General features: G+C 41.1%; 2 protein-coding genes across 10 annotated transcripts in view; both read left to right on the top strand.

Moving 5' to 3' along the window:
• LOC141755680 (estrogen-related receptor gamma-like) overlaps positions 1-25,524 on the top strand; it is a 31,921-nt gene extending 6,397 nt beyond the window's left edge. The window contains exons 1-8 of one of the 3 annotated variants that reach the window (XM_074614766.1): positions 2,062-2,402; positions 8,503-8,757; positions 8,869-9,026; positions 10,482-10,598; positions 17,359-17,469; positions 17,948-18,130; positions 22,956-23,225; positions 23,625-25,524. In XM_074614766.1, the coding sequence (XP_074470867.1) occupies positions 2,347-2,402; positions 8,503-8,757; positions 8,869-9,026; positions 10,482-10,598; positions 17,359-17,469; positions 17,948-18,130; positions 22,956-23,225; positions 23,625-23,869 (1,395 nt within the window). In that variant the 5' untranslated portion in view covers positions 2,062-2,346 and the 3' untranslated portion in view covers positions 23,870-25,524. Of the gene's footprint in view, positions 1-2,061; positions 2,403-8,502; positions 8,758-8,868; positions 9,048-10,481; positions 10,599-17,358; positions 17,470-17,947; positions 18,131-22,955; positions 23,226-23,624 lie in introns of those variants that run through there. The other 2 variants (XM_074614765.1, XM_074614767.1) reach the window with 2 other exon arrangements.
• The window catches only part of itsn2a (intersectin 2a), a 347,088-nt gene that overhangs the window by 104,215 nt on the left and 216,232 nt on the right, over positions 1-26,641 (top strand). The window lies entirely within an intron of this gene.

The raw sequence follows: 26,641 nt of genomic DNA, 5'->3' as shown, positions 1-26,641 counted from the left end.
AGTGAGGAAGTTAATTCACAAAATTTGACTTTCTACCAGATGTTTTGATATTTTGAAAACTCAGATGGGATTTGCTGGTCTTGAATCGTGAAATATGTTCCTGTGCTTGTAGACAAGTATACTGCATTGCTGTACCAAGCATATATCCATTCAGAAACAGCTGGAACAATGTGTAAAGAAAGAATATCATTCATTCATACCAATCATTTATTCAATGCTCCATGGCAAGCATCCACCCTGAGTGGAGCCTGTGTTGGGACCTCAGGGTGCACCATCATGATATGAATTTGACCCCTAACCTCTTCAACAAGGCTGAGCAGCGTATATGTGTGTATCGCCACACAGCCAAACACACCTTCTGCATAAAGAGGGATTTTAGTTGACATAGACTCCAATAGGTCACACAGGTTTGTCTTTTTAAGTGGATTAGGACGTAGTGACAACAGGTTGCATTAGTCTCATCTAACCACGGGCTACTTACTGTAACTTTACTCTCATTTGGAAAAATGATATTCATTTGTGGACTGATTAGCTGAATTGCTGTTTTATTGTTGTTGTTATTAAATATATTATCTTATTTACCGGATTCCCATCAGATCAAATCTTGTTAAATATAAGGCAAGCAAGGAAAATGTGAATTTTGACATAGGAAAGTGCAGCTGTGAAAAGCTCCTGTGTTTCTGTCGATCACACTATACAGTACATCTTGCTGCACCTGCTAACCCTTTGTCCATGCCAAGCACTACTTACCTTGCCTCTCATTTTGGGTGCACGTGTGTGATGTCAGCGAAAAGGCGAAAAGCATCAAATTAGGCACATCGCCATAGCTGATTAGATCAGATAAAAGTACTGTAACACCAGTAAGTCAGTTAAGGATCGGATGTCCATAAACTCATTCATATCTGGGGGTGGAAGATGCAGGTTTTATTTTGGCCGTGGCATTGAATTTAAAAGTGTAGATTTTGGAGGAAGTTATTCAGCTCATTATATCCATCATTTTGACATTATTTGGCTGTTTGACTATTTTATCAAACCTCTTTCTACAGATGTTAGAAATGCTACACCTAATGATTCATTATTGATTCATTCCTTTTTGTAATTAGTATTTTATTGAATTTTTGCATAAACATTGTCACATTTTGGTCAATAAATCAAATGACTCCTATATGCAAAATAATAATAATATAAAAAATATATACAAATTAATAGTAAAATAAAAATATAATACAAAAAGAAACACACAAATCAAATATATATATATATATATATATATATATATATATTCCTACATTAATCTGCACCATGATCTAGTCTAATTTACAAGCAACCAATTCACTCTCAGACACATAAAGAGTGGGTATGTGTGCTGTGTGTGCGAGTATTGTGTGATGATGTGTGCTTTACTTCAAGATCTATCCACATCAACAAGTAGTCTCCCTACTTTGCCACATATCTCTCAGTTATTGATTCATTTCTTGATTATATTTGATTATATTTATAGTGAAAAATGCTCACGGTAATGCTTGTTTTATCCAACCAACAGTACAAAACCCAAATATATTCAATTTATAATAATATAAAACAGAAAATAGCAGCCTATTTTCACAATTAATCCGATTTTTTTTACTTGATAAATGCCTATAATTGATCATTAAACTGGATAGAATTTATGTGGATCTATTAATCTGCTAAGCAACTGAGCATTAGATTAATTGATTAAGATCATACAACTGTGTATAGATGTATATGTGTTTTGGGCAGTATACGTATGAGCAAATGTTAAATAGATACAGGCAATTATTTTTCCCTTTTTTCTCAACCAGTCTATTAAAAACAAAATCTGCTGCTTATTAATGTCAGAATTCACCTTCCACACTTTCTAAGAACTAAAACCTCAAACATCCTCTGGTGTCACATCCACCTGCCCCAGTGAGAGGCTGCCTCTCATTGGCTCAGAGGACAGCCAATCAGCTGCCAGCCCACTGTGCTGGGGGAAGGCCATTCAAATGGTGTGGCTGAGTGTTCATGAGGGCCAGCTTCGCTTGGAGACCCTTTACTTGTCACACGCAGCCAGCTAGTCACAACAGTGAGGACCTTCAAAGGCAGCCAGCGGTGAGAAGTGTGAGTGACAGGAAGAGGACAGACGCAGGGACAATGAGAGGAGCTGAGGGTGTGATACCACAGAGGACAGGGCAGTAGATGGAGACACATTTGGAGGCAGAGTAAAGAGAAAGTGACCAACAGTGCAGTCAGTGAGAGATCCAGTTTATCAAATCTAAAGAGGTGAGGGCAGACAGAAACAGACTTCTATTTTTCTCGTCTTCAGAGCATGGTGACAGAGTGCACATGGATTTAGTCGACCTCTACCTCCCAGAGTGTTTCACCTACCACTCTGACACAGAGTAAGTACATTCACCCTGCACAATGACTGTACTGAGCATGACGTGTGTACTCTATGAGTGAGGCACAGGTGGAGCAAACTGAACTGAGTGTGAAAGTTAAATGACTGCTTCCTTATGATGTGTTGACTGAGATACAAGTCTTTCAGATGTCTGATTTGTGAGACATTGTATGTGTGTGTGTGTGTGTATGACTCAAAAGTGTCTGCTTGTGCTGTATGCTTTTGATTTTCAAGTCGATTTGAATACTTTAGAGTCGGTTTCATTCATAACGCATCTGAACGCTTTAAATAAAACGTATTACTATTACTATGAGAGAGTTTGGAGCGTGAGAACCGTGAGTCCATCACACTCCATTTTGAGTGTGAGAAAGGATAACACAAGGGGGTCAAAGTATTTGCAGCATACAATTCAACTGCTTTGCATCATCACTATTACCTCCAACGTTTACGGAAAAACTGTTGACTTCTACTTTTACAATATTTGCTCATCCACTCGTTACAATTTACAGTTTCATTGTGTCTTTTTAAAAGAATGCACATATGTTTTAGGCCTGCAGTGAAGTCCTTATTAGTTCTTGTAGCATTTTATCGGATGATACATTTTCTCGATTAATCAATAAATCGTGTGGTCTATAAAATAGTAAATAATACTCATCATGCTTTCCTGAAGCCCAAGATGACGTCTTAAATGTTATATTGATAACATTTTCATGTAGATGAATAATTAAAAAAAACAAAAAAACATCCACAGAGCTTTTAGAAAGGTGCAAAAAATTTTTAAAAAAATGTTGACGGGTCCAAAATGATTGTTTTCATTATCTCTGTGGAAGATATTTGACGTTCGGTTCCCACATCTAGGGGAAATGCAATGGAAAGGGGGAGGGAGAATGCAACATCTAGTCGCTGAATGTTATCAATAGCACCTTTTAAAATTGCTTGTTTCGTCTAACCAACAGTCAAAACCCAAAGAAAATCCTCCCAATTCAGTGTATGGAAGTAGAGAATGATCTTAAACTATTAATCAATGATCAAAATAGTTGCTGAATTATCTTTTATTGCCTTTATTAAGGTGTAATAGGAAAAGATTAACATAGATAAGCATTCAAATATAAAGTTTCTTTCTCTGTGTTTTGGGGGAAGTTTAGAGGATCATTTCCCTGCATGGTGTGGAGGTTTGTTTGCATTGCTTACAGTTGACATTGTTCAGCCTGTTTGTTTGTTGATAGTGAGGTGGTAGCGTGAAAGATCAGTTCGAGAACAGCCTGGGTCGTCCAAAGGCTGGTTGAAAATCTTCCCGACGTGCACGAAGCAAGCGAAAACCTTGCAAAAGCAGCTGTCTGATTGCCCCGGCACAGCTTTTTGATTGCCTTTCTTTTCTGTAATCATAAAAAAAGAAGAAATCATGTTCATTATCATCACTGCTGCGCTTTTATCAGCTGTGGCACAATCACTCTGAGAAAAATATCTCATCAAGCCTTTTTTTGGGGGGGATTGAAAGTTCCCCTATAGCAGAGAAGAGAATTGGAGACCCAAAAAGACAAGTGAGGCAGAAGATGAGCAGATGTACAGGACGGCTGATCGCCGGTGACAGAAGCAACCAGATAAAGAACGGGAGAAAAAGGCAGCGATGGCCGCAGATGATCCCCTGTATGGCACGCGATCCATGGTTTCCAGAGCCTGTGGGTCTAAAGCTCCCGCCACAGGCTCCCTGCTAACAGCTTCGTCCAAAGCCTGACTAAGGCTCTTACTGCTGGCTCGGGGTGCCACTGATCCCTGCTCATCTCCTATGGCTCATTAGTAAAAAAAAAAAAAAACACTACTGAGACCCCACTGACCTATATAACTGTCCTCAGGGTTAGGGTTAGGGCTAAAAGTTTTTTTTTAGGGAGAATCACTGTCGCCTTGCATTTTATTTCCACTTCCCCAAGGCCCGTACATTTTCTTTATCTCTTCTTGGTCACTTCCCTCCCTGTTTGTCTTCTCACTCTCCCTCCTCCATCCGCCAGGGTCATTGTCTGCATTATGACGCAGCTCATTTGAAAGTGAGTGTTGCCTTCTCTCTTTTCTTTTCAACACCCCCCCAGGTTAATGAGCCACAGGACTGCCCCCTTTCTTTCTGTCCCTTCCCGGCCTTTTTTTCACACTCCCTCTATCTGTCTGACTCTCTTGTAATTTCCTCCCCGCCTCTCTTCTTCTTCTCTCTTTCTGTCTCCTTGTCGTTTCACGCTGAATTTCTTGGCCTTTGTTGCCAAGGTGCAATTAGAGTTGTTTTGGATTCTGGGGGCACAAAGGGGCAAGGTACGATAACTGTGAATAGCCATTGACACACACACACACACACACACACACACACACACACACACACACACACACACACACACACACACACACACACACACACACACACACACACACACACACTGATTTATCCCCGCTGCATGCCGCTGTAGGAGCTGCACCAACCGCCTTTTGATGGGCTTTTATGTGGAGTTGTAGATTAGTAATCTGTCAGAGTGAATATTACATCACATCTGATCACCCCACTCTAATGCCATTTCATTATGGAAGCAAAACACCAACACCCCCCCCAACACACACCTCTCCTCCTCCTCCTCCTCCTCTTCCTCCTCCCTGTGATGCATTATAATGGGAGAGCACAAAGTATATCTCACTCTGTATCTGTCAGAGGCTTGACAAAGCAATATGGACGCCTATGATGGATAGCCAATAAGTAAACCAGTGAGTCACTTTAAAAGCAAACTGAAATCTCTTCTCTGTACTGTTTTTATAGTCTTCAAAGTGGATTGGAGAGGTGAGAGATGGCAACGGGTGAGGGAGGAGGGGGGGGAGTTAAAATGACTTGTTCATTGGTTATTGAGTTCAAATTTGGGGGCTTGAGTCTAGAGCCGGGTATTGTTGGGAATGTTTCAATACTAGCACTGATATGATACCTGAATTTCAGCCCTGATGTTAAAATAATATTTATTTGGCTGCACAAATTAATCTTTTATTATCAACAATGGATCAAACAACTCAGTGTAATGTGGAAAAACCCTCAGCGAATTATCACCACAGTTCCCCCCAGCTAAATTACGAATCCTGCTATAGCAAAGGCATGGTCCGCCCAACTCTGCCTCTGATTGGCTAGTACCAATCAGAGGAAGAGTAGGACGTCATGCCTTCGCTCTAGTAGGATTCCTAATATCGCTTGCCCCAACCCTCCAGGGTTGCGTCCATACTAACTAATCCGATACTAACATGCTATTTAGTACGCTAAAACCAATAGTATGCAAATACTGCATGAATATCCCACAATGCAATGCGGTAGTGACAACAACTTTCATAACAAACGTTGACGGACAGCTCTGTAACTTCAATAACGCTTCAATTTATGTGTAAAAATGTCACTTTGCTCGGCGTAATATATATTTTAAATGAATTCAGATTCTGATTCTCACAAACCGCCGTTTTGGTCACATGAGGTTGGCACGGGTTACCATGGTTACACGTCTCCAACCGGCAAGGAGGCTCTCAGGAAGTGACGAAGTAAATTACTGCTCAGTGCGCCCAAAAAGATGCATACTACTGTTTATTTACACAAAAGTGTGTTGTACCATACAGCTATCGAGTATGTAGTACATAGTATGCGATTTCGGACGAAGCCTAGAGCTTGTTAGCGTCCTTAGGCTAATTGTTTTGGTTTTACGGTCCACAACGTTAAGGTTTTGATTCACTCTCACCGCTCTCATTGAGGTCTTTTCCAGCCGTACAGCTATAGTTGACGCAGCGCATCATTTGGCAGCTAAAGAGGTATTTCTTTCAGGAGTTGGTGGAGACCAAAACAGAGCTAAAAGCAGACTGAACATTGGACTTACATTCGTCAGATGACCTGAACCACGACTAAATGCTGATGTTGCTCTGTGTCTGCTGTGTAGGCAAATGTTTGCTAGCATGTTATCTAGGGGTGTAAGAAAATATCGATACACTTGAATATTGCGATATTATCTTTTGTGATATGGTGGTGGATGTTACAGAGTCTGTGATACATTCAAATGCACTGTTCTGATTGCATAAAAAACAACTATTTTTTACTCCGACAGTTTTCCTGAAATTAGATTTATTTAAAAATCACAATATATCACTTTGCTTACGGTATCGCAATTTATCGCAATATATTGAACCGTAATCCCTGTATCATGATAAGTATTGTATTGCCAAATTCTTGCCAAGACACAGCCCTAATGTTCACCATAACACCTTTTATAAGGGGAAAATATGTCAATTGTTGCACTGCCCATAAGTGATGAATATATAAATTGATGATAGCCCCACTTCTGACAACAGATGCTATAATTACGTTGCTATAGTTGCTTGGTTTTCTTATAGAGAAGTCTACTATAGAGCAGTTTACTCGTACTGTGCGTCTATGTGTCTGTAATTGTGGGTTTGTAGAGGGGTCAATAGCGCGTGCCCATGGTTTACTCTGGAGGTGGTTAAAAGCGGCCAGTCTTTTTACCTACCAAATGACTTGTGGCCAAGCGAGCACTGATTTACATGACAGGAAACAGACTGGCTTGGCCATCCACCTCACCAAGCCATGAGATTAGAGTGGGAGAGAGACGTACGGCTGTGTGAGTACTGTGTGTGTGCGTGTGTTTCTCTGCATGTGGAAGTGTGCGACAGAGTGTGGGACAGCAGGGTGTCTTTCTAAAGTTGGCCTGGCGACTAACAGTTGCATGCCAGTACGTGTCGGGGTGTTTATGAAGACACTTGCTTTAAACTGTGTCTGTAAGTGTGTACTGTATGTAAGTATGTGTGTGTGTGTGTGTGTGCAGGGAGCTTGAACATGTTCCTGATCACATGGATCTTAAGTGTGTGTAGAGAAGTGGGAGCCTGTCTATGCTTTTTATTTTTACATGCACACATGAACGCCTGACGCCACTATGTGTGTGTGTGTGTGTGTGTGTGTGTGTGTGTGTGTGTGTGTGTGTGTGTGTGTGTGTGTGTGTGTGTGTGTGTGTGTGAGATAGTGCAGATCACATGCCTGTGAGCCTAGTGTTCACCTCAGCTGGTTTCAGATGCTTTTTTCTCCTCGTCGTGGTGACAGAGAGTCTGTTGTGGTCACATTTCGATCCAATAATAAAGTAATGATGCACACTTTAACATGCAGGCAGAGGAAGGTTTATTCCAAGCAGTTATAGTGGAAGTATTCATAGAAAGTACTTCAGAAATATCTACACAAGTCTGTATTGTTGTCATATTTAAATATATATTAAACCGAAAGAGCAAAGTGTGTTGTTCTTGAAACCATTCTTTAGTGTCCTTTTTAGTGGTTTTGTGGTTGACTGTCCATGCACAATACACAAACAATGAACTAGTGTTAATATTATATCTCACTTATTGCATTACAAAGCATTTGTTCATGTCAAATCAATGGATTATTTTAATTTCTCCACATTTTCTAACATTTCTAACAGTAAAAAAAAGCTTGTAGCTGTTGCAACAACTTGTTAACTGACAGGTCGAGTATGATGAGTAACTGAGAGACACACAAAGAGACTATAGAGACAGAAAGGCGACCGTGTTTTGGCGATGAAGAAGCGGATGATTGCTGGTTTGGCTATTTCCATACGTTTGCTTAAGCAATCTCCATCTTTAAAAACAAAGCAGTGTAATGGACAACAGCTTTTGCATATGTGGGAAATCACAAACGGCTGGTTTAGATAAGACTGGGAATGGATGGATGCATGAATGCAGGGGCGTGGAGATGGAGAGCCGTAGGCCGTTGACGCATCGGGAGACTGATGAAGGGGGAAAAAAGGGTGTAGTTGAAAGAAATATGAGCTTTCTGCTCTGTATGTTTGAAAATACATACACTATATGAACTCAAAGATTAATGCCTTTTTTTCAAAGCTGCTTATTACATTATTACTCTCTGTGTAAATGATGCCTGACTCAATAAAACTAGCCAGTCATTAATATTTATGACAATACCAAGGTGACTCATTATATAAAGCTGACCGGAAACCATCATGAATATGGATTACAATAAGATGCATATCCGATTACATGTAATAAAATGTCTCCTCTCTTTTCTCCAGTCATCTGGGCAGGATGTCAGTGAGGGGCTTGGACCCCACCTGTCCCTCCACAATAAAGCGTGAGCCCTCCAGCCCCAGCCCCAGCTCTCAGGGCGACGTCAGCCCGGCCCAGCCCAGTCCCGGGAGCTCTTCCTCGGACACAAACTCCAGCTACGGACCCTTGATCAAAGGCCTTCACAACCACAGCAATGGGCTGGACTCGCCAAGCCTCTATTGTCACACAGCGCCGTTGGCCAACAATGGAGGAGCAAATCGGTTGGTGTATGCATTATCCTTTATTTATTTTTTGTTTAAATGGAACTATCTGAGCACATTCCTCTTAATTTGTCCCCTTCACTTCATCCCTTCCTCTCCACGTCTACCCAGGAGGTTTGTGGAGGAAGAAAGCCAAGTGAAGTGTGAATTCATGCTGGGCTCGGTGGCCAAGCGTGTGTGCCTGGTGTGCGGTGACGTTGCCTCGGGCTACCACTACGGCGTGGCCTCCTGTGAAGCCTGCAAGGCCTTCTTCAAGAGGACCATCCAGGGTAAGAGAGCGAGAGAGAGAGGTAACACACACACTCACACAAAACACACATTTAGTCACAAGTTTCCCGCTCAGTTTTATACTTAGTAACAGAGTTTATTATGCATGGCCGATAATGCCTTCCTGGCACCATATAAACCTGTTTTACTAGCAACATGGTGCAGATGCAGTCGTTTGTTTTGGCATAAACAAACCCCGATCAGTTAGCTCACAGCTTCCGCCTCCTGCAGAAAGGCTTTAAATAAAGACCTGTTTGCAAACAGCTGATATGCGGTTAAACTTGCAGCGGCGTCGTGTATATAGTCAACATGTTTGAGTTTGGGCTTTAAAGCTTCGCATAACATACGGCGCTGAATGTGTGCGCTTCACCCCTGAAAGCCGTTAGTGGCGAGAGGCAGCGGCTTGCGGTGTGGGTGTTTTAAAGGGATTGTCCTGTGCTCTGTGGGCTCGCGGCCCAGGTCCAAGGACCCGGCAGTCTGCGATGTGTTTAGGCCTCTAGAAGTTGGCGACCGTAGATGGGTTCAAAGGGCAAACGGGATGAACGGCTGTTAGATCAACCGGGGAGATCTGATGTCTGGCTCATCAGATACTTCCTGTTTCTGATAGAGGGTGGCAGCTGAGAGCGCCTGCAACTGGCTGAACGCCATCATCGGGCTTAACGCGCATTTTTGGCTGCCGTTGCTATTACTCCCAATTAGGTGTTGGAAACATGTGATTTTGTATGCGATTGCACTGATTTTGAAAGCCAAATGTCATAGTAAAAATGACTCCCCTTTTTTGAATGATGTGTTTTTTTTGTGTTTTTATAACTATATGATGTTGGATATGATGTTTATTCTCAATAATTTAAAGGTGCAGTCCACTGATTTCATACATGGAGATCAGTTTACTCGTCACAAGGAGTTCTTCACAGCCTACGAAAACAGTTATATATAATGTCCTCTGTAGCTTGGAGGGAGCTGTGTCAAGTCTGAGAAAGTAACGATGATGATGTCATAGTGATGTCATCAGGTTCATCTCAGTTTCCGCTTGAGATTACAAATTTCTTAACAGAAAGTCTGAGGCACAAAAACTGGAGATGTGGAGTTTAAAAGGTGGGAGTATTTACCAGGCAGGGACTGTCTAATGAAATGCTCTTTCCTGTTGCATTATGGGAAGTGTAGGATTCTGTGTTTTGGGGGTATGACCCACACAAAGGACTAAAATTCAGGATATCTCTGCATCTACTGCTTCAATAATGACCATTCTTTTTTTAACCTGTCTCTTGTGAGTCCTACAACTTTATGACAGTACAACACTAAATCGCTGGACTACCCCTTTAAGATTTTGTGCTGTGACACTTTCAATGAAATTGAACTTTTGACTGAACTGTGAATCTCAATATGAGAAAATTGTTAGAATGAATGTTGAATTATTGCTTCATTGCGACTTTAAATCTTCCTATCTTCTCCTACAGGTAACATCGACTACAGCTGCCCAGCGTCCAATGAATGTGAAATCACCAAGAGAAGGAGGAAATCCTGCCAGGCCTGTCGATTCGTGAAATGTCTGTCTGTGGGCATGTTGAGAGAAGGTCAGCTATACACCAAAAATCACTTTCAGACTCGGGTCAAAACATTGATTGAGTTGCTTTTCCTGGGATTGATCGGTTGGTAGTCTTCTTGGCAGAAGTTCAAACCTCAGTTGAGACAGAGAAAAAGCACCCGGAGAGCGAAGGCTAACACAAGTCCTGACGGCAATTTCTATGTTGTGCATTCCTGGAAACAATACCCTGATTACCAGCTGAGATTCACTAAATGTCTTACCTGATAAACTGGCGACGGCAAGTACCGTAGTTCTGTAGACTCCAGTGAAACCTAAAACCTTTGACAGTTAAACTTCAGGCCCTTCGTGCCAGCTGTGATGTGTGTGTGTGTGTGTAGGTCTGTGTATGTGCAGTAAACACAGGTCTGAACAATGCGTAGCCGTGTCTTTGAGAGGGAGGAGAGGGCTACTAACTGTTCAATTGTGTCAGTCTTTGCTTCACCAGTGTTCCTCCGAAATAGCTTCTGGAAATCTGCCAGTGTGTGTGTGTAAGTGTGTGAGTGCAGCACTGCAGCAGTTAGTGAGATAATGGAGCGAGTCGTTGCTAAGGGCTCTTGGGACGAAACTTTACAAAAAATTAAAATGTAAAAAGTTTGAGATTTTACAAGTGGGGAATTTAATGAGAATGGGACAAGTAACCTACCTAACCCAGTCTACTGCTTTGTGCTGGACAATAACGTTTTTTTAAAATTTCTAAATCTAAATTATAGACACAATGGTGCCTATACTATAGTGTATTTATACCCATGCACAGACTAAATTAAGGTGGAATAAATATAAAATAAACCAAGTAATTTTAGCATTCTTTCACATTCCAACATCTTTTGTACAGCTAATTTCATACGATGCAAAACGTCATAACATATGCTCAAATATATGGACTAAGAGTGGTGACATGCATACATGCCACACAGAGAGTCTGTGACAGCGGTCAGGTGCTCCTTCAGGCTGACTGTGTGCCTGTCTGGTGACATATTGTTGTCCAGATTTAGAAGTGACTCAAAAAGGAAAACATTAGCGACCTCCTACTGTACCGGCCACTTGCTGCATGCTGTGTAGGGTCAGGAGATGATAGAAAGAGGGGAGAGCAGATAAAATGTGTGTGTGTTTCTGTGTGTGTGTGTATGTGTGGTGGCTACAATTTTAGGACGGAGGGATATTAAATGTATTTATACCATTTTATTCATCAAAGAGTTATTGATAAGAGGGAAGAAGAGAGGAAAAAGCATGCTTTCTGCTTGGTAATTGTCAGTCAGCAGCTTGTTGGCTCGGTCGCTAACGGGACAATAAGTTCACACAGTTTATTAAAAATAGACTATATATAGATGGACGAAGCGTCTCCACTTCCTCCCACTCTACGAGGATGAAGCCAAACTATCCCAGATACGAGAGCTGCCATTTGAAGACATTTGGAGCCCGAGTCTGCACAGTAGTGACCTCACCCCCTTTTTATAGCATCAAATAACTAATTAAAACCGAATTTGAAAAAAACTTCAGAAAAATGAACACTTGAATGTACATCAGTGTGATAACTACCTAAAATGACAGAAACCATCTTTGGGAAAAAATTATTTGTCCCATACATGTCCTATCAGCTAACATGGAGGGGGCGGGGCTTATGAGCTATACTGCAGCCAGCCACCAGGGGGCAATCGAGATGTTTTGGCTTCATTTGGCTCCTGTCCTATAACTTGTCTGTAAACTGTGCTTCTATTGTGGTGCAGTTTATACTCCGATAGAGGAGGTTAAGTTAAATTGGAAGGCACGACATGCCAAGATACGTTAACTTCCTCCATCTTGGACTCTCTCGCTCGCTAGCTGCCTGAATTTGTGGGTCAAAGTTCTTAAAGTTGCACTTGAAATGAATCGATTACAAAGCAAAATGTGTCATAGCTTTGCACAGTGAGTGTCATTTTATTTGGAGGTAAAATTTACCTCCAAATAAAGTGAGAATGTGGCTCGTTTACAACCTGCGTGATCATCTGAATGCTCTTTTTTTTTTGCGCTGTCAGACTTTGTTGTAGCGATGTCGCCATATTCCTCGATCTCAGCAATTACTATCAGAAGTATAATGATATCATAACCGATAGAAATGGTGGCCCAAACTATGAAAATAAGGTCCCAGTTGTAATAAACTGGAACAATCCTCTAATCCCACCTACTCATCTCCAAACACACAGCAGCAGCATCCGTTTATTGCTGCTGTGTTCCTAAATGTGTGTGTGTGAGTTATGGATACACGGAATTATAGCATCCTTACACGGGTATCAGTTTGTGTATATTTAAACACGTCAGGCCTGCACTCACATTTATGCGCACACCTCTGTGTTTTTGTGAGCGAGTATGTCTGCCATTTTTCTAAATTAGCTGCTTTTAATAGGGTAGGGGCATCAACAACGTCCCAATCCGCCCCTCAAACCCCCCTCCTCTCCTCTCGCCACCCCCTTTTTCTTTCCCTCCCCCCTCGTAAATTCCTCCAGATGCCTTGTGGGATTCCTGGACCTCCGTGAAATGCGAACTGCCCCTCGTAACTCCCGTCGTAAGCGCCCTCGTAACGCGCTTCATCGTGTCTCGTAATGCCCCTCTTCCCCGGAGAGGCCGCAGTAAAGGCTGAGACAGAGGAGCTGTGAGGTTTAATGGGGAGAGTCAGAGCCGTATTAAATACACGGCTAAAAGACATATAGACCCCGGGCAGGATTTGATTAAGCCCTGTTTAGTGCTCAATACTACAGTTGCTGTCGCTTCTAAGGGCAGTAAAAACATGCATGTTGGCAAAATGTACGCAATATTTTCAAAATACAGTTTATCATGCAGATGTAATTGTGTGATGCTGTATTTTAATGGTTTACGCTCCTAAGAGATATGGTCAGCGGCGCAGTAATACCTCCGTCTCATCCCCGCTTCCTGCTGCTTGAAGTCATTTAGTCTCAGGTGTGTTAATCGTGCTTTGTTAATCTGTATTCTCAGAATAAGCATCAGAACAGAACGTGCTGCGTGCCTCACAGCCAACTTTCCAAATCCTGTTTCATTTGAGAAGCAGCGTGCGGGGAATGTAACGCCACCGTGGCGTTGCGTGCGTTTGTCACAATATTTGAGAAGCGCGGGATTGTTTGTACTGAACACATGCTGGTGGTGGCAGCAGTGATGGAGGCAGGGGGGGGAGACAGCGCCGCCAAAGAACACAGCAACCTGGATCAGTCTACTAGATGTCCGCGTTCTTGAACCCGCTGTGCGTTTTGGGAACCTGTAAAGCCTCCCACGTGAAGATCCAGACACCCTCAAAAAGAAGGCTGAGTGATGAAAGCGGGCAAAAAATAGATCAATGTCTGAGTAGTCCGTGTTTATCGAACTCTGATGGGCTGTACAGAAGAACAGGGAGGAGGTGTGTGTGTGTCTGTTATCCACCAAAGCTATTCTCGGCCTTTTGGTTGTCAGCACATTCCACTGTGAAGAGTTACACTTAGCTCTGATGTGTGTGTTTGAATAACTGTCAGATCTGAACACACACACAAATGTACCCGTATAAAACACACTTTTCCAACATGACCAAAGTCGTTTGATTTAATCAAGTGTTTGTCAGCAGTTTGTGTTAAATCTGATGCACGAGCACAAGTAAGCGCCCTCATCCATCATCTCACACCTCAGGGTGCCATCTGCCAAGTGCCCAGGATAATCCACACTTACTATTTGCCCCTCATGACATCACCAAGGGGTCAGGGGGCATTAAGTTCAGTTTACCCAACCGATTGTTTCTTTAATTCCCCACTCATCTTCTTGATTACAACATATTCACTTCTTTCTAACTCAAATGTTACACATTTTACCCATTTTACCAAATGTGATACCCAAATGTAGGAAGTAGGGCTCAACGATATGACCTTAAATCTATATCATGATAAGTTGTCACAATAAGTCTTAAGATATTTTTAAAACACATCAGTGCATGACAATTGCTGTCTTGGGCTGGCTTACAAATTATATGTTTATCTGGATTAATTACGTAATTAAAAATTCTGGTAATTGGTTGTGAGCTATAAATTAAATTAAATGGGATTCAAACTATTTATTTATTTTGACAAAACAATTCCAACTCAAGGTTGACTTACTAGCTTTTTGTGGAGCTCTCAACCATAATACATCGTATACATCTTGGTCAGTTGTCACGGGGATGGATCTGTTGACATCTGAGCTCAGTAGTTATAATTTCATCCAAAACCCCTTCAGGACTTTGGGTCAAAATGTCTTTTTCTGGAGCGTAGGAACAGCCATAGAAGTATTATTATTTATTGAAATCTATTGTAGTAAATTAGGCTTGGTAACAGATTCACAATATAATAACAATAAAATAAGTATTTCTTAAGAATTCGGAGGTATTTATTATTTATTCAGGGTTTAGTGCGCAAAAAAACCAAATCATCATGTCTGTGTGGGCGTGGTTTGATCTGATTTGATTGACTGTGGTCTGGAAACATTAGCAAACAACCCCAAAACTGTCTTCAGATTTTTATTAAAATATTGTTGAACCCTGATTGGTGCATGGAACTACATGATATCACCTTTTTCCAATTGAGCCCACTTCAAACCAGTAAGAAGAGAAAACCTCAAATACACAAATTCATGTATGATAAATATAGGCTTGCTAGTACTGTAATAGATTAAGAAGGTGGGTCGGTAGGGATTTGCATGCATCTATCTGTCAAAATTGTCCATCTTTATACAGTATGTGGAAGTAAACAGTCATACAACATCTTAGCATACAGCAAAGGTCACGGTCCACATTTTCATACCATCGCTTTATTATGAGTGGCCCCCTCTCTCCATCTAACCTATCTCTGTTCATGGTACATTAACTAATAAAGCAGAGCTTCTATAAAATTGTTGTTATGGTAATGGGTTGACTATGAAATAACACAAAATAGCATTACAAACCAATGATGCAAAAAAACGGAGAACCTTTCAACCCTACAACACATTTTACATGCCTGATTAAAAGGACATTTAATGTAGATGTTCATGCATGCTCGCCATAAATATATGTGCATTAGTAAGAATAAGTAGAGGAGGCAGCCGGACCAAAGGGACGAAGTGTCAGCGTGAGGTGTCAAGTGGGCAAATAATATCCTCAGAGTGCCATTATGGATCTATTCAGGGTCAGTATGGCCTCTGTGTAGATCAGGTAACCCAACACCACTACCGAAGGCTCCCTGAGTCACGTTCACACTTTCTTTAGAGATACACCTGGTGACTGTTACTCTCAGCACTGACTGTTACCCCCTGTATGCACACACACACACACTCTTATGTCCCGTCGCCGTGGTGACTTGGCCGCCACAATGCTCGTTAAGATGAGCAGTTGTCATCGGCTGCTCTGAAGTTCTTGGGTGTCGCGTTACAGGATGCATGCTGCTGTGCCGGCGTTAGACATGTTCCGTTCATGTCTCCTTGGGATCGTTGAGACATGATGGGAGCAGAGACATCCTGATGGTTGATCGGGTTCAATATGAAGCCTCTTTCTGATAACTGATTACCTGTTTGAACCAAGCGGCAACGTCCGGTGCTGAGATATGAAGCCAACGCAATGCCAAAAACTGCGGTTCTTTGAAATGGCCTCTTGAGGCTAGCACCAACAGCGAGTTACAGCAGAACTGTTTACAGCCTCCGCTCTGAAAAGCAAAGCCAATGCTGAAGTTCCATAAACTAATAGCCAACAGGGGGCGACTCCTCTGGTTGCAAAAATTAGTCAAATTGTATAGAAGTCTGAGAAAATGAGCCTACTTCTCACTTGATTTATTACCTCAGTAAACATTGTAAACATGAGTTTATGGTCTCAATCACTAGTTTCAAGTCTTCTTCAATACAGCATGATGTTCATTTAGTAAATTATGGTCCCATTTAGAGTCAAATAGATGATGAAGCAGGTATGCTTTAGGGCGTGGCTACCTTGTGATTGACAGGTCTCTATCACGGCGTTGTCCGGTCTGGGAGTTGTCCGTGTTTTCGTCGTAGAACTTTAACCCTTTCATAGTGTGTTTTCAGTTCATGAAAGTTAATTATAACCTTTTTGGTCACCTGAAAATGTCTTATTGTATTATCTAATGTCGGTTGTGCTTAGCTCCATCCTCTCGTGTCACTTCTGGTTGCAAAAAAACAACATGGCTACGGCCAAATCGGCAAATTCAAGGCTTCAAAATGGCAGTCCACAAAGCAATGAGTGACGTCACCGTGACTACATCCTTCTTATACTGTATACAGTCTATGATTTTATACAATCTGTGATTTGAACTGTTGTCATTGTCATCAATATGGATGAAAAAAAGTAACATCTGGACACTGACTGAAGATCCAAGTGGGATTGAAATGTTGTCTATTGAAATAAGTGTGTTGTTTGGAGTCACTGTGCAGACATTGCTCCTTTAATCAACGCTGTTTTCTATGAAATATGATGAATTATGCTCCTTGTATTATAAATACTCATCTACTCACTTAATTAGATTACTTTATTTCCAAAATCCACAGACCCTCCAAACAAATTAACATTATTATTTCACCTTTATTTCAACAAATGTACCATAATTTTACTCTCTGTGATCTCACAATCTATATGCCTTTTTAAATCATTAAATCCAACAAGAAACAATGTTTTATAGTATTTGAAAGACCAATTACTGTGGACACCTGGGTACGTATATTTAGAGTGTGACTGTTACACCAAATGCATCATTAATATCCTGGTGTTTGTGTTTGTGCAGGTGTGCGTCTGGACCGGGTTCGAGGCGGCAGACAGAAGTACAAGAGGAGAATAGATGCTGAGAACAGCCCGTATCTGCACCCACAGAATGCCTTGCCTCAGAAAAAAACATGTAAGTGTACAAAACAAAAGCTTGCGTGGTTTTGCATTATGAACACGACTATAGTACATAATTGTTGAGCAGTCAGTCTGTGTTAATGGATTCCTTTATTATAGATATGAGATGTTTTATCTGTGTCTGCGAGTTCAGAGCAGTCAAATTATGCTCTCTGTGAGGTTGTCTGTCATAACACTTAATCATTTTTTATAGCTCGTATTTGCTAATGAGTTGGCATTAATCAATGCCAACTGTAGTTTTTGAAGTGAGACGTGGGATGCTTTGAATGATTGTACTGAACTACATTACTGTCCTGTGAAAACCATGTTTCTCCAGAACTTCAACGTTTCATGAGCTAAGAAAAACAGCCCCATTTTCACCTTTTTTTTTAAAGGGATGCACAATTTTGTTGTCTGTTTATATTATATATAATGATTAAATAAAGGTGGTTATGATAATAAAAATCGAATGTTACTCTCTCCATCTCCCTCAGTCATTGTTGGCGGCGTGGTAGAAAACAAGGTGGTGTCTCTGCTGCTGGTGGCCGAGCCAGAGGGCATCTTCGCCATGCCGGACCCCACTGTACCCGAGAGCGACATCAAGGCTCTGACCACACTGTGTGACCTGGCCGACAGAGAGCTGGTGGTCAACATCGGCTGGGCCAAACACATCCCAGGTATACGATCAGTCAGTCAGGCAGGCAGTTGTTTGCTCACACACTCCATCGTGCACATTAGCTCACATTAAGTCTATAATCAGATCAGAGGAGGAGATTGTTGTGACTTGTGGTTGCCAAGACACCCAGAGGGGAGAGTTCACGTTGACGCGGTTGTGTATTATCTGTCAGTCATCCTGTGTGTGTGTGTGTGTGTGTGCGGCATGCCCTTGCTGACCAATGTGTGTTCCTAATATATCAACCAGATGACTAGCGGCCACCTGGAAGTTTTAATTCATTTCCTGGGCCGCGTCCGTCTCCGAATTACGGAAATCCTCCTGACACTTGGAACACACTTAGCTTCTCCTCTGACACAGGAACAGCAGACGGGATGTTCAGAGTTTTTTTTTTTTTCCTTTGGATGAGAGGGTGGAAAGAAGAGGGGAAGTGCATTCTGACAGCTTAGTGGGATTAAAACGCTGGTATGCAGCTATGTTGGCGGTTGTAATCGTATGCGGTGGCAACAGAAGTTTGGAGGTTTGCTTTTGATGCTTGGCTTTGGAGACCTTGGAGACAACACTCACAAATGAAAAGCAGCACTTGTACTTATTTAGAAGCACTTTTCACACGTGTGTTTTTGGGCCACCCATGGTTGTGAGCTGCTCTCAATTGACAAACTGATTTCTTCTTTGCCGTTACAATCTCACATAGCGCAAGTTGATGTCTTACTTTTATTCGACCAACAGTCCAAAACCCAAAGATACTCAGTTTGTCAAAACAAAGAAAAACAGCAGATTCTCTAGAGCTGCAACGATTAGTCGACTAATCAGTTTTTTTTTTTTTTTAACTAAACTAGACTAAATGTCTTTGATTCTCATTTTGCTTTTACTTTTGTGATTTTCCTTTTTTTATATATACATTTTTAATGAGCATTGTTGAAGGATAACTGAGACCCAACATTTTCATTGCCGACAACTGCTTGCTGTAACTGTTTTGCGCTATGACGAATAAAGAAACTTGAAATTGATTAGTTGATTGACAGAAAAATAATTGCCAACTATTTTGATAATCGATTAATTGTAATTTTTCATGCAAAAATGTCAGAAAATGTTGTTTTCAACCTCTCAAATATGGACATTTCCTGCTTTTCTCTGTTTTATATCATATTAAATTGAATATCTTTGGGTTTTGGATTTACAAAACAAGACATTTAAAGTCATCTTGGACTTTGAAAAACTGGGATGGACACTATTTTCTGACATTTTATAGCTCCAATGATTAATTGATTAATCGAAAAAAATAATCCTTAGATGCAGCCCTAAAAATCTCCCATTTAAAAAGCTGGATCAAGAGCATTTTGGCAAAAATCACTTAAATGATTAATCGATTGTCAAAATGTTGTCTGGAAAATTTCTGCTCATCGAATAATTAATTAATCAAGTAATTGTTTCAGAGATACAACCATTTTGATAACTGATTAATCATTAAGGCCACTTATTGAGCGAATATAACAAATATCTGCAGCGTCCAGCTTCTTAAATGCGAAGATTTGCTTCTTTTCTCAGATTTACTGTTCCTTTATTATAGTAAAATTAATACATTTAAGTTTTGGACTGTTGGTTGGACGAAGCAACCAATTTGAAAACGTCACCGTGTGGTTTTTGACATTCTTTAAATTAAAAGCAGTGGCCTACCAGTGGATCAGTCATTAAAAACCTCCGGTTAAGTTCTAGCGTAGATCCCAAAGTTTCCAACAGCATTATGTTTACTTAAATACTTAAATGAGTCATTATTCTCCAGGAATGACTAGTAGAGGCTTTATCATATCTTTCAATTTCTCTTCTGTGCTGTTTTCTTATCGTCTTTATCGCCTGCTTTATCAGCCGTAGTTATCCACACCCAAAACATCACCAGGGAAACACCTGGGTTTTTTGTTGATGTCCTATCTCTGAAATGCTTACAATACAAACAAAGCAGGTGTGTGCGTGTGTGTGTGTGTGTGTGTGTGTGTGTGTGTGCTTGCATCACTACTATATTTGTCCCTGTATTTCCTCCTACAAAGTGGACATGAAGCAGCCATTTGAGTGTGTGTTGGTGTTTGGCGTCCCTCATCAGCGTTTCCATTGTTCTGTTAGAAAAGGAAGAAGAGCATCACCACCTCCTCCTCCTCCTCCTCCTCCTCACCCTCTTCACCCCCCTCCTCACCCCCCCAGGCTGTTGCTGTCTGCCTCTTTTCTCCCCGTTGACGGCTCTTTACTGTCAACGCACGAGACAGACAGAGTCCGACTGATGGGTGTATTTGTAGCCCTTTGCCAGTGGAGGATTTGGCTGGAAGAGCGCCCGTACACACAGCAGATACCCACCTGAGGGCAGAGAGAGACAGGGAGCCGAGTATTCATGCAACTGTCAAGCTAATTTGACTTAAAGTTATGAAATGTCACGAAAAACTAAATAAAATACAACAAAAAGGTGCACTTCTACTATAGGCAAGCTGTGGCTTCTTATGACAGAATAAGTCACATACATTTAAAAAAAGAGGAGAGGATGTTTAAAGACCTCACCAGTATAGCAGTCAGGTTGTTACTGTTCATTAGTGTCAGTTAATTACTGAGAGTTAGATGAGAACATCAATACCTCTCATGCCTGTACAATAAATGTGAAGCTGGAGCTCTATTTGTCATCATTAGAAAACATTACGTTTGTCAGACTAAATTTAATATTATTTTGTGCTTAGATAACATCTGATGGGCATTTTCTTTACTTTTAAGATTATATAGACTAAATCAAATTTAAAAAATCAAATAATATTGAACTTAATTAATCAAAGAAGGATTTAATTTGGTCAGAGGTGCAAACAAATACACAGTTCCAGTACAAAAATACACATAATAAAACATAGAGACAGTCCATAAAATGAACTTCTGGTTCATTTTTTTTTATTAAAATATAATAGCATTTATCTGTACTGAGAATAAACTGTAAATTTGAGCCTTACAAACAAATTAATCATTAAAATAAATTAATGGGATTTTTTTTTTGGGCAAACAAAACAACACTTTTCCTGAAAATATTGTTCTTCTAGTGGCTGGGAATTTTTCCTTTTTTTCAATTTAATAGAAAAAGACACCGAGAAAGACAGAGGAAGAGAAGCAGAGAAAGAAAATGTCAGATAAAGAGGAAAAAGGATGAAGAAAAAAGATAGAAATAGAAAAAATTAGAGTGACTTGAGATGAGATGACAGAGATCACGAGACAGAAAGACAAAATGAAAGGAAGGGACATCATTCAAGGAACAGGTTGAGGAGGTAAAAGACACCACGACAGCTCAGCTGACGGGAGACAAAGAAAGAAAGGTAAATAGATAGAATAGACACACATACAGAGAATGGATATTAAAAAAAAAAGACTGCCCCCTCCTAGCAGCGTAATGGCCATGTCACATCAGCTCTGGATGAGTGGCAGGCCACACGGCCCCCATCGCTGGGAGAACCAGGGTCCTGGGCAAAGTGGCCTGGGCCATCTGAGTTCTTTGCCCAGGGGGAGGTGAGTGTGATGGGGCAACTGTCCTGGCTGCTCCCCCTCTTCTCTGTCCGCTCTTATCAGGCAGATTGACGGTGATGTGGTCTGAAGTCTGAGGGCCAGACTGGCAGATGAGCTGGCTAAAGACCAACTGCCCTCTTTGCTTTTGGCCTTTTTGAGTCTGCGCTGCGAGTTGGCCGTCAAAATGTGTGTGTTAAAGACGACTGTGGTGTGACTTGCTGTGTGTTGCTGTTGATATGATACAACTGAGAATTCTCCCCCAAATGTCAGCACTCCCTATCGCCCTCAGTGCCCTTTGCTTTGTCCCTTTAAAACATGCTCTTTTCTCTTTATTGAAGGTTTATTTGTCCTTAAAATATATCAATATATTGCTTAATCACACAGACCCAAACACACTCACACAGGTCTCTGTCCCTGATCGATGGTCCAGTGCCAGAATACTGATCCCTATCGACCAATGAAATTGTGCACAGACAGCGTTTCCAATCAATCAGGGAGCGATAGTGGGGAAACGGGCGCCACTCGTGTCCCCGCGGTGATTGTAAAGAGCAGTGGATCCTGATAACAATCACCGATGGTGTCAAAAACACAAACGCCTCCCCCCGCTCTGTAAAATCATCTGTTTAATTACAGTAAACGTGTGTGTGAGCGTGTGTATGCGGGGTTTATGCGGAGGACGTGAGCAGGTTTAATCATGCTCCTGTGGGGTGTAATTGTCAATCAGAGTGGGTGTGTCCCACAGAGTGTAATTAAATTCACCCCCTATTCACTCCCTCTGTCCTTTGTTATGCCCTTTGCAATGTGGTCTTCTTAGGAGGGAAACTGTATCATCGATGACATTATTATGCTGAATACAGATTATTATTAATGCTGGAAACAGAGGGAAATGACTCGTTTAAATAGAAGTAGCAGTTTGTCGGATACAATACAAGAAATCATGTTATTTCAAATAATTTAAAGGGGTATTCTAGTGATTTGGTATTGCCATTTCATAAAGTCGGGAGACAAATCAAAAGAAGAAGTCTTCAAAAACGCTCAATCCTACAATTCCCATAATGCTACCTAAGAGCATCTTTCATTAGACCTTAAATACCCCAGTTTATAAAGCAGGTTTTCTGCTCAATATTTGTAATCAATCCCAATCCAAGATGACCCCGAAGACATTATACAGCTGTTTTTACAGGCCTAGTAGGACTAACCCTGACCTTTATGCATAAAATGTGTCCCTATACGTGTAGTATCCCTTTAAAATCCTTCTTTTCTGCATCCCAAGTAACCGGTCCATTTTGATCCTCTCGTCTCTCCAGGCTTCCCCTCCCTCTCTCTGGCCGACCAGATGAGTCTACTGCAGAGCGGCTGGATGGAGATTTTGATTCTCCGAGTGGTGTTCCGCTCGCTGGCCCTGGAGGACAAGCTGGTGTACGCCGAGGATTACATCATGGACGAGGAGCAGTCGAAGCTGGCCGGGCTGCTCGACCTCAACAACGCCATCCTGCAGCTGGTGAAGAAGTATAAAACCATGGGGCTGGAGAAGGAGGAGTTCGTGGTCCTCAAGGCGATCGCGCTCGCTAACTCAGGTATTAAGTTAGTTATTGTTAGGCTCTGTATCTGCACAATGCCAATGTCGGTCGGTTGGCCAGTCCACCGCTGAATTATCTCAAGAACTACCAAATCCAAATCGCTATGAAATCAAGCACAGATATTCATGGTCCCCAGAGGATGAATCACAATAACATTGGCGACTCCTTGACTTTTCATCTAGCACATCAAAATTTCAACGGTGCCATACTTTAGTTTATGTTTATGTTAGCAAAACTAACAATATCCCCATCAACCTCAGCTGTACTTTGTGTTTAGTGGTAATTAGTTATTCTCAGATGGTGAACATGGTAGACATGATTTGTTTTGTAAAGAAAAGCCTAATGCATTTAATTCTTTGCCATACCTTAATTCCTCAATCCCATCTCTCCCTATAGACTCCATGCAAATTGAGGACTTGGAGGCAGTTCAGAGGCTCCAGGACGTCCTTCACGGGGCCCTACAGGACTACGAGGGCACCCACCACCCAGAGGACCCGCGGCGCGCCGGCAAACTGATCATGACCCTCCCTCTCCTCCGTCAGACGGCCGCTCGCGCCGTCCAGCACTTCTGCAGCATCAAACAGGACGGCCGCGTGCCCATGCACAAACTGTTCCTCGAACTGCTGGAGGCCAAGGCCTGACCCGAAACACAGACAGCCATCAGCTTCGTCCTGACCTCCCGACGCAGGAGGGGGGGTTAGGATGACACGAAGCGAAGGATAACGGGTAATGGTGGGGTTTGACACCATGTATTTGTCCATTTCAGCTTTTGACAGTAAAGTTTTAAATCTGCAATCGCCGGGGGAAGTATGTTCCTTAGGGCGAGCAGATGGGACGTTTTTAGATCAACATCCTTCCTACTCCCAATGAAAGTTTGAACGGAGCAGTCTAATTTGCAATTTAGTGTCTTGACGGCGAGGACATTGTCATCTTTGCTGTTTTGTGACACTAATTTAAACGACCTGCTTCGAAAAAGGTCAAAGGCGAACGGACTGACAGCATAAAAAGCAGAAGAAAAGCGCCTTCTAGAGATATTTACAGTAACATGCCAAAAGTAGAGCTTCTTTTGTCAAAAGACCACCTGATACTTGAAGATCCTCATGGATTATTTCATCCATTTTGAAGCCTGTTAATCTGCATTCTAGTGCATTTAGAGAGCCTTTTAATGATTTGATTTTGTTTGTCCTTTTTGTATAGAAAAGGTTAAATGTGTCCTAAGAGGTAAGTCTTGCCAAAGAGTAAAGACTCGTACTATTAATACCAGCATATGTCCACAATAATAATAATATAATGTGGCCTGTAAGACATTCTCGTAAACCTGCATCCCTGCTGTGTTGTGTATCGCAAAAGTATCTATCTATCCACTACATTCATATATAAATGATTAAAGGGAAGCTATTAAGTGATCAGCGTCTCATCCAACAATAACCGGCCTCCTGATTTTAGTAGAAATTTTCAGGGAAAGAGTACTTAATGATACATAATACAATTGTACGACCGCAAAAGTGATATTTATTTAAAAGTGGCTCTGTTCGTTTGCTGTTTTTTATTTACTAATGTGGCATTAATGAAGAGTAGATTAAAGCAATTACAGTGGATAATAATTTTTTAAAAGATTTTTAAATGATATTGTAAGATAATTTTTTACTAGCTTCTCTGCTACAGCACTGATAACCATGTATACCATATCATGAAATTCGAGGCAACATGATTATAATTGAAGTACGTACTTGAAGATCATAATGTCGTAGAGTTGTCGTAGACCCGTAGATATATCTTTAACTATGTAAAAATGGCTGCCATACTGTATAATCTGGATTAGGGAGGCATTTGATGTCCTTTCTATGGTAGAAGTCTATGTGTAGGATGAAATTTGTGCACTACTTTTTCCTTTTTAGCCATAAAGTTTTTGGGGAAACCGGTGATGGCGCTCTGTTAATCTGTTAGTGTGTTTTGTGTGAAGAGTAGTTATATCTGAAATTTGTCTTTTTTCCGCACACGTTAAATGAAGGGATTAAAAATTTGGAAGGAAACTCAGTACAATGAATAAAAGGCTTGTTCCTTATTTTACTCAAGGTACTGTGACGCTATAATGTGCATATTTTTGTGACAAGATGACGGCAGCAATAATGCCGGTTTAAATGTATGTACTGTACGTTTTTGCTGTATATACGTCATGTCTTATGCCAACAGAGATGTTTAAAGATGCAAATAAGCTTTGTTTGGATGAGCTGTGCTGTGCTATTTCATTCTCAGGTGGATTCTTGGGCAATAAAGATGATCCCCTTAATGCAAAGCTCATAACATCTGAGTGTCATCTTTCTCAATAAAGAGACGAAAGGTTGTGAAACAAATTCATTCAGAGACGGTTAAGTGGATGCAGTCTATTCTGCACAGTCTCACAATGGACTGTCATGTCCAAGTAAGGTCCATTATGGCACATTTAGGCCATCAGAGCCCAGTTGGATGGAGATTTATAATTAACAGCTATAATGTAATGAAGTCTAACAGTGGCTCCAGGGAGTGCTGGTCATCAGATGCCTGTTGAGGCTGATGGAAGCAGAGGCAGTCACTTCATCATACAATCACAAAAGTGATTTGCTTTATATGCCCTATTTAGCATTTACTGTATAAACCGTATATAAACACTTCATATGTTTGTTTTTTTATCACACCCTATAATGTAGTTTTAAGGATATTATCTGCTTAAGGTATTTTGTTACATTTTGTTTAGTGCTCTATTAGTGCATACTATACTATACTATTACTCTTTTATGACATACTATGCTATGACTTTTTTATGATCCATCCATTTTCTTCCGTCGATCTAGGGCCAGGTTGCGCTGGCAGCAGGCGTCCCTCTTTTGAGGGACGCCTGGAATTACTTTTTATTTTTTTGACATACTATATTTTATTTTTTCGACATACTATTCTACTACTTTTTTTTTTTTCGACATTCAATACTATGACTTTTGTCGACATACTATACTACAACTTTTTTTATTTTTTTGACGCACTATAATATTACTTTTTTTCATTTTTTTGACATATACAATGCCATACTGTATCCTGTGAAATAGCTCAGTCTGGTAGATATCTGGTTGGGATACTGGAGGTTGTGGGTTCAATCCTTATGTGGCACAGTCTGTTTTCAGGTCTAACTTCTAATGACGAAGTCAAATATACCAAGAGAACAGTCACAAGTGCGTGTGGCATTGGTGGCTTGGTTGCTAAGTTCTCGGTTCTGGCTGCGGCAAAGCAGGGTTCGATAACCACCCTCACATCGATGCCCGGTGCCTGACAGTGGAGTGAGACGAGTGTCTCCTCCCAGGGTTTCAGAGAGATACAACTGGGGGGTTATGCACAGTATACACCATTATAAATAATATTATAACCCTAACCTATATAATACA

Source organism: Sebastes fasciatus, chromosome 18 (genome assembly GCF_043250625.1).
Source record: "Sebastes fasciatus isolate fSebFas1 chromosome 18, fSebFas1.pri, whole genome shotgun sequence".
Lineage (NCBI taxonomy): Eukaryota > Metazoa > Chordata > Actinopteri > Perciformes > Sebastidae > Sebastes > Sebastes fasciatus.
This window is presented reverse-complemented; position numbering and strand designations above follow the sequence as displayed.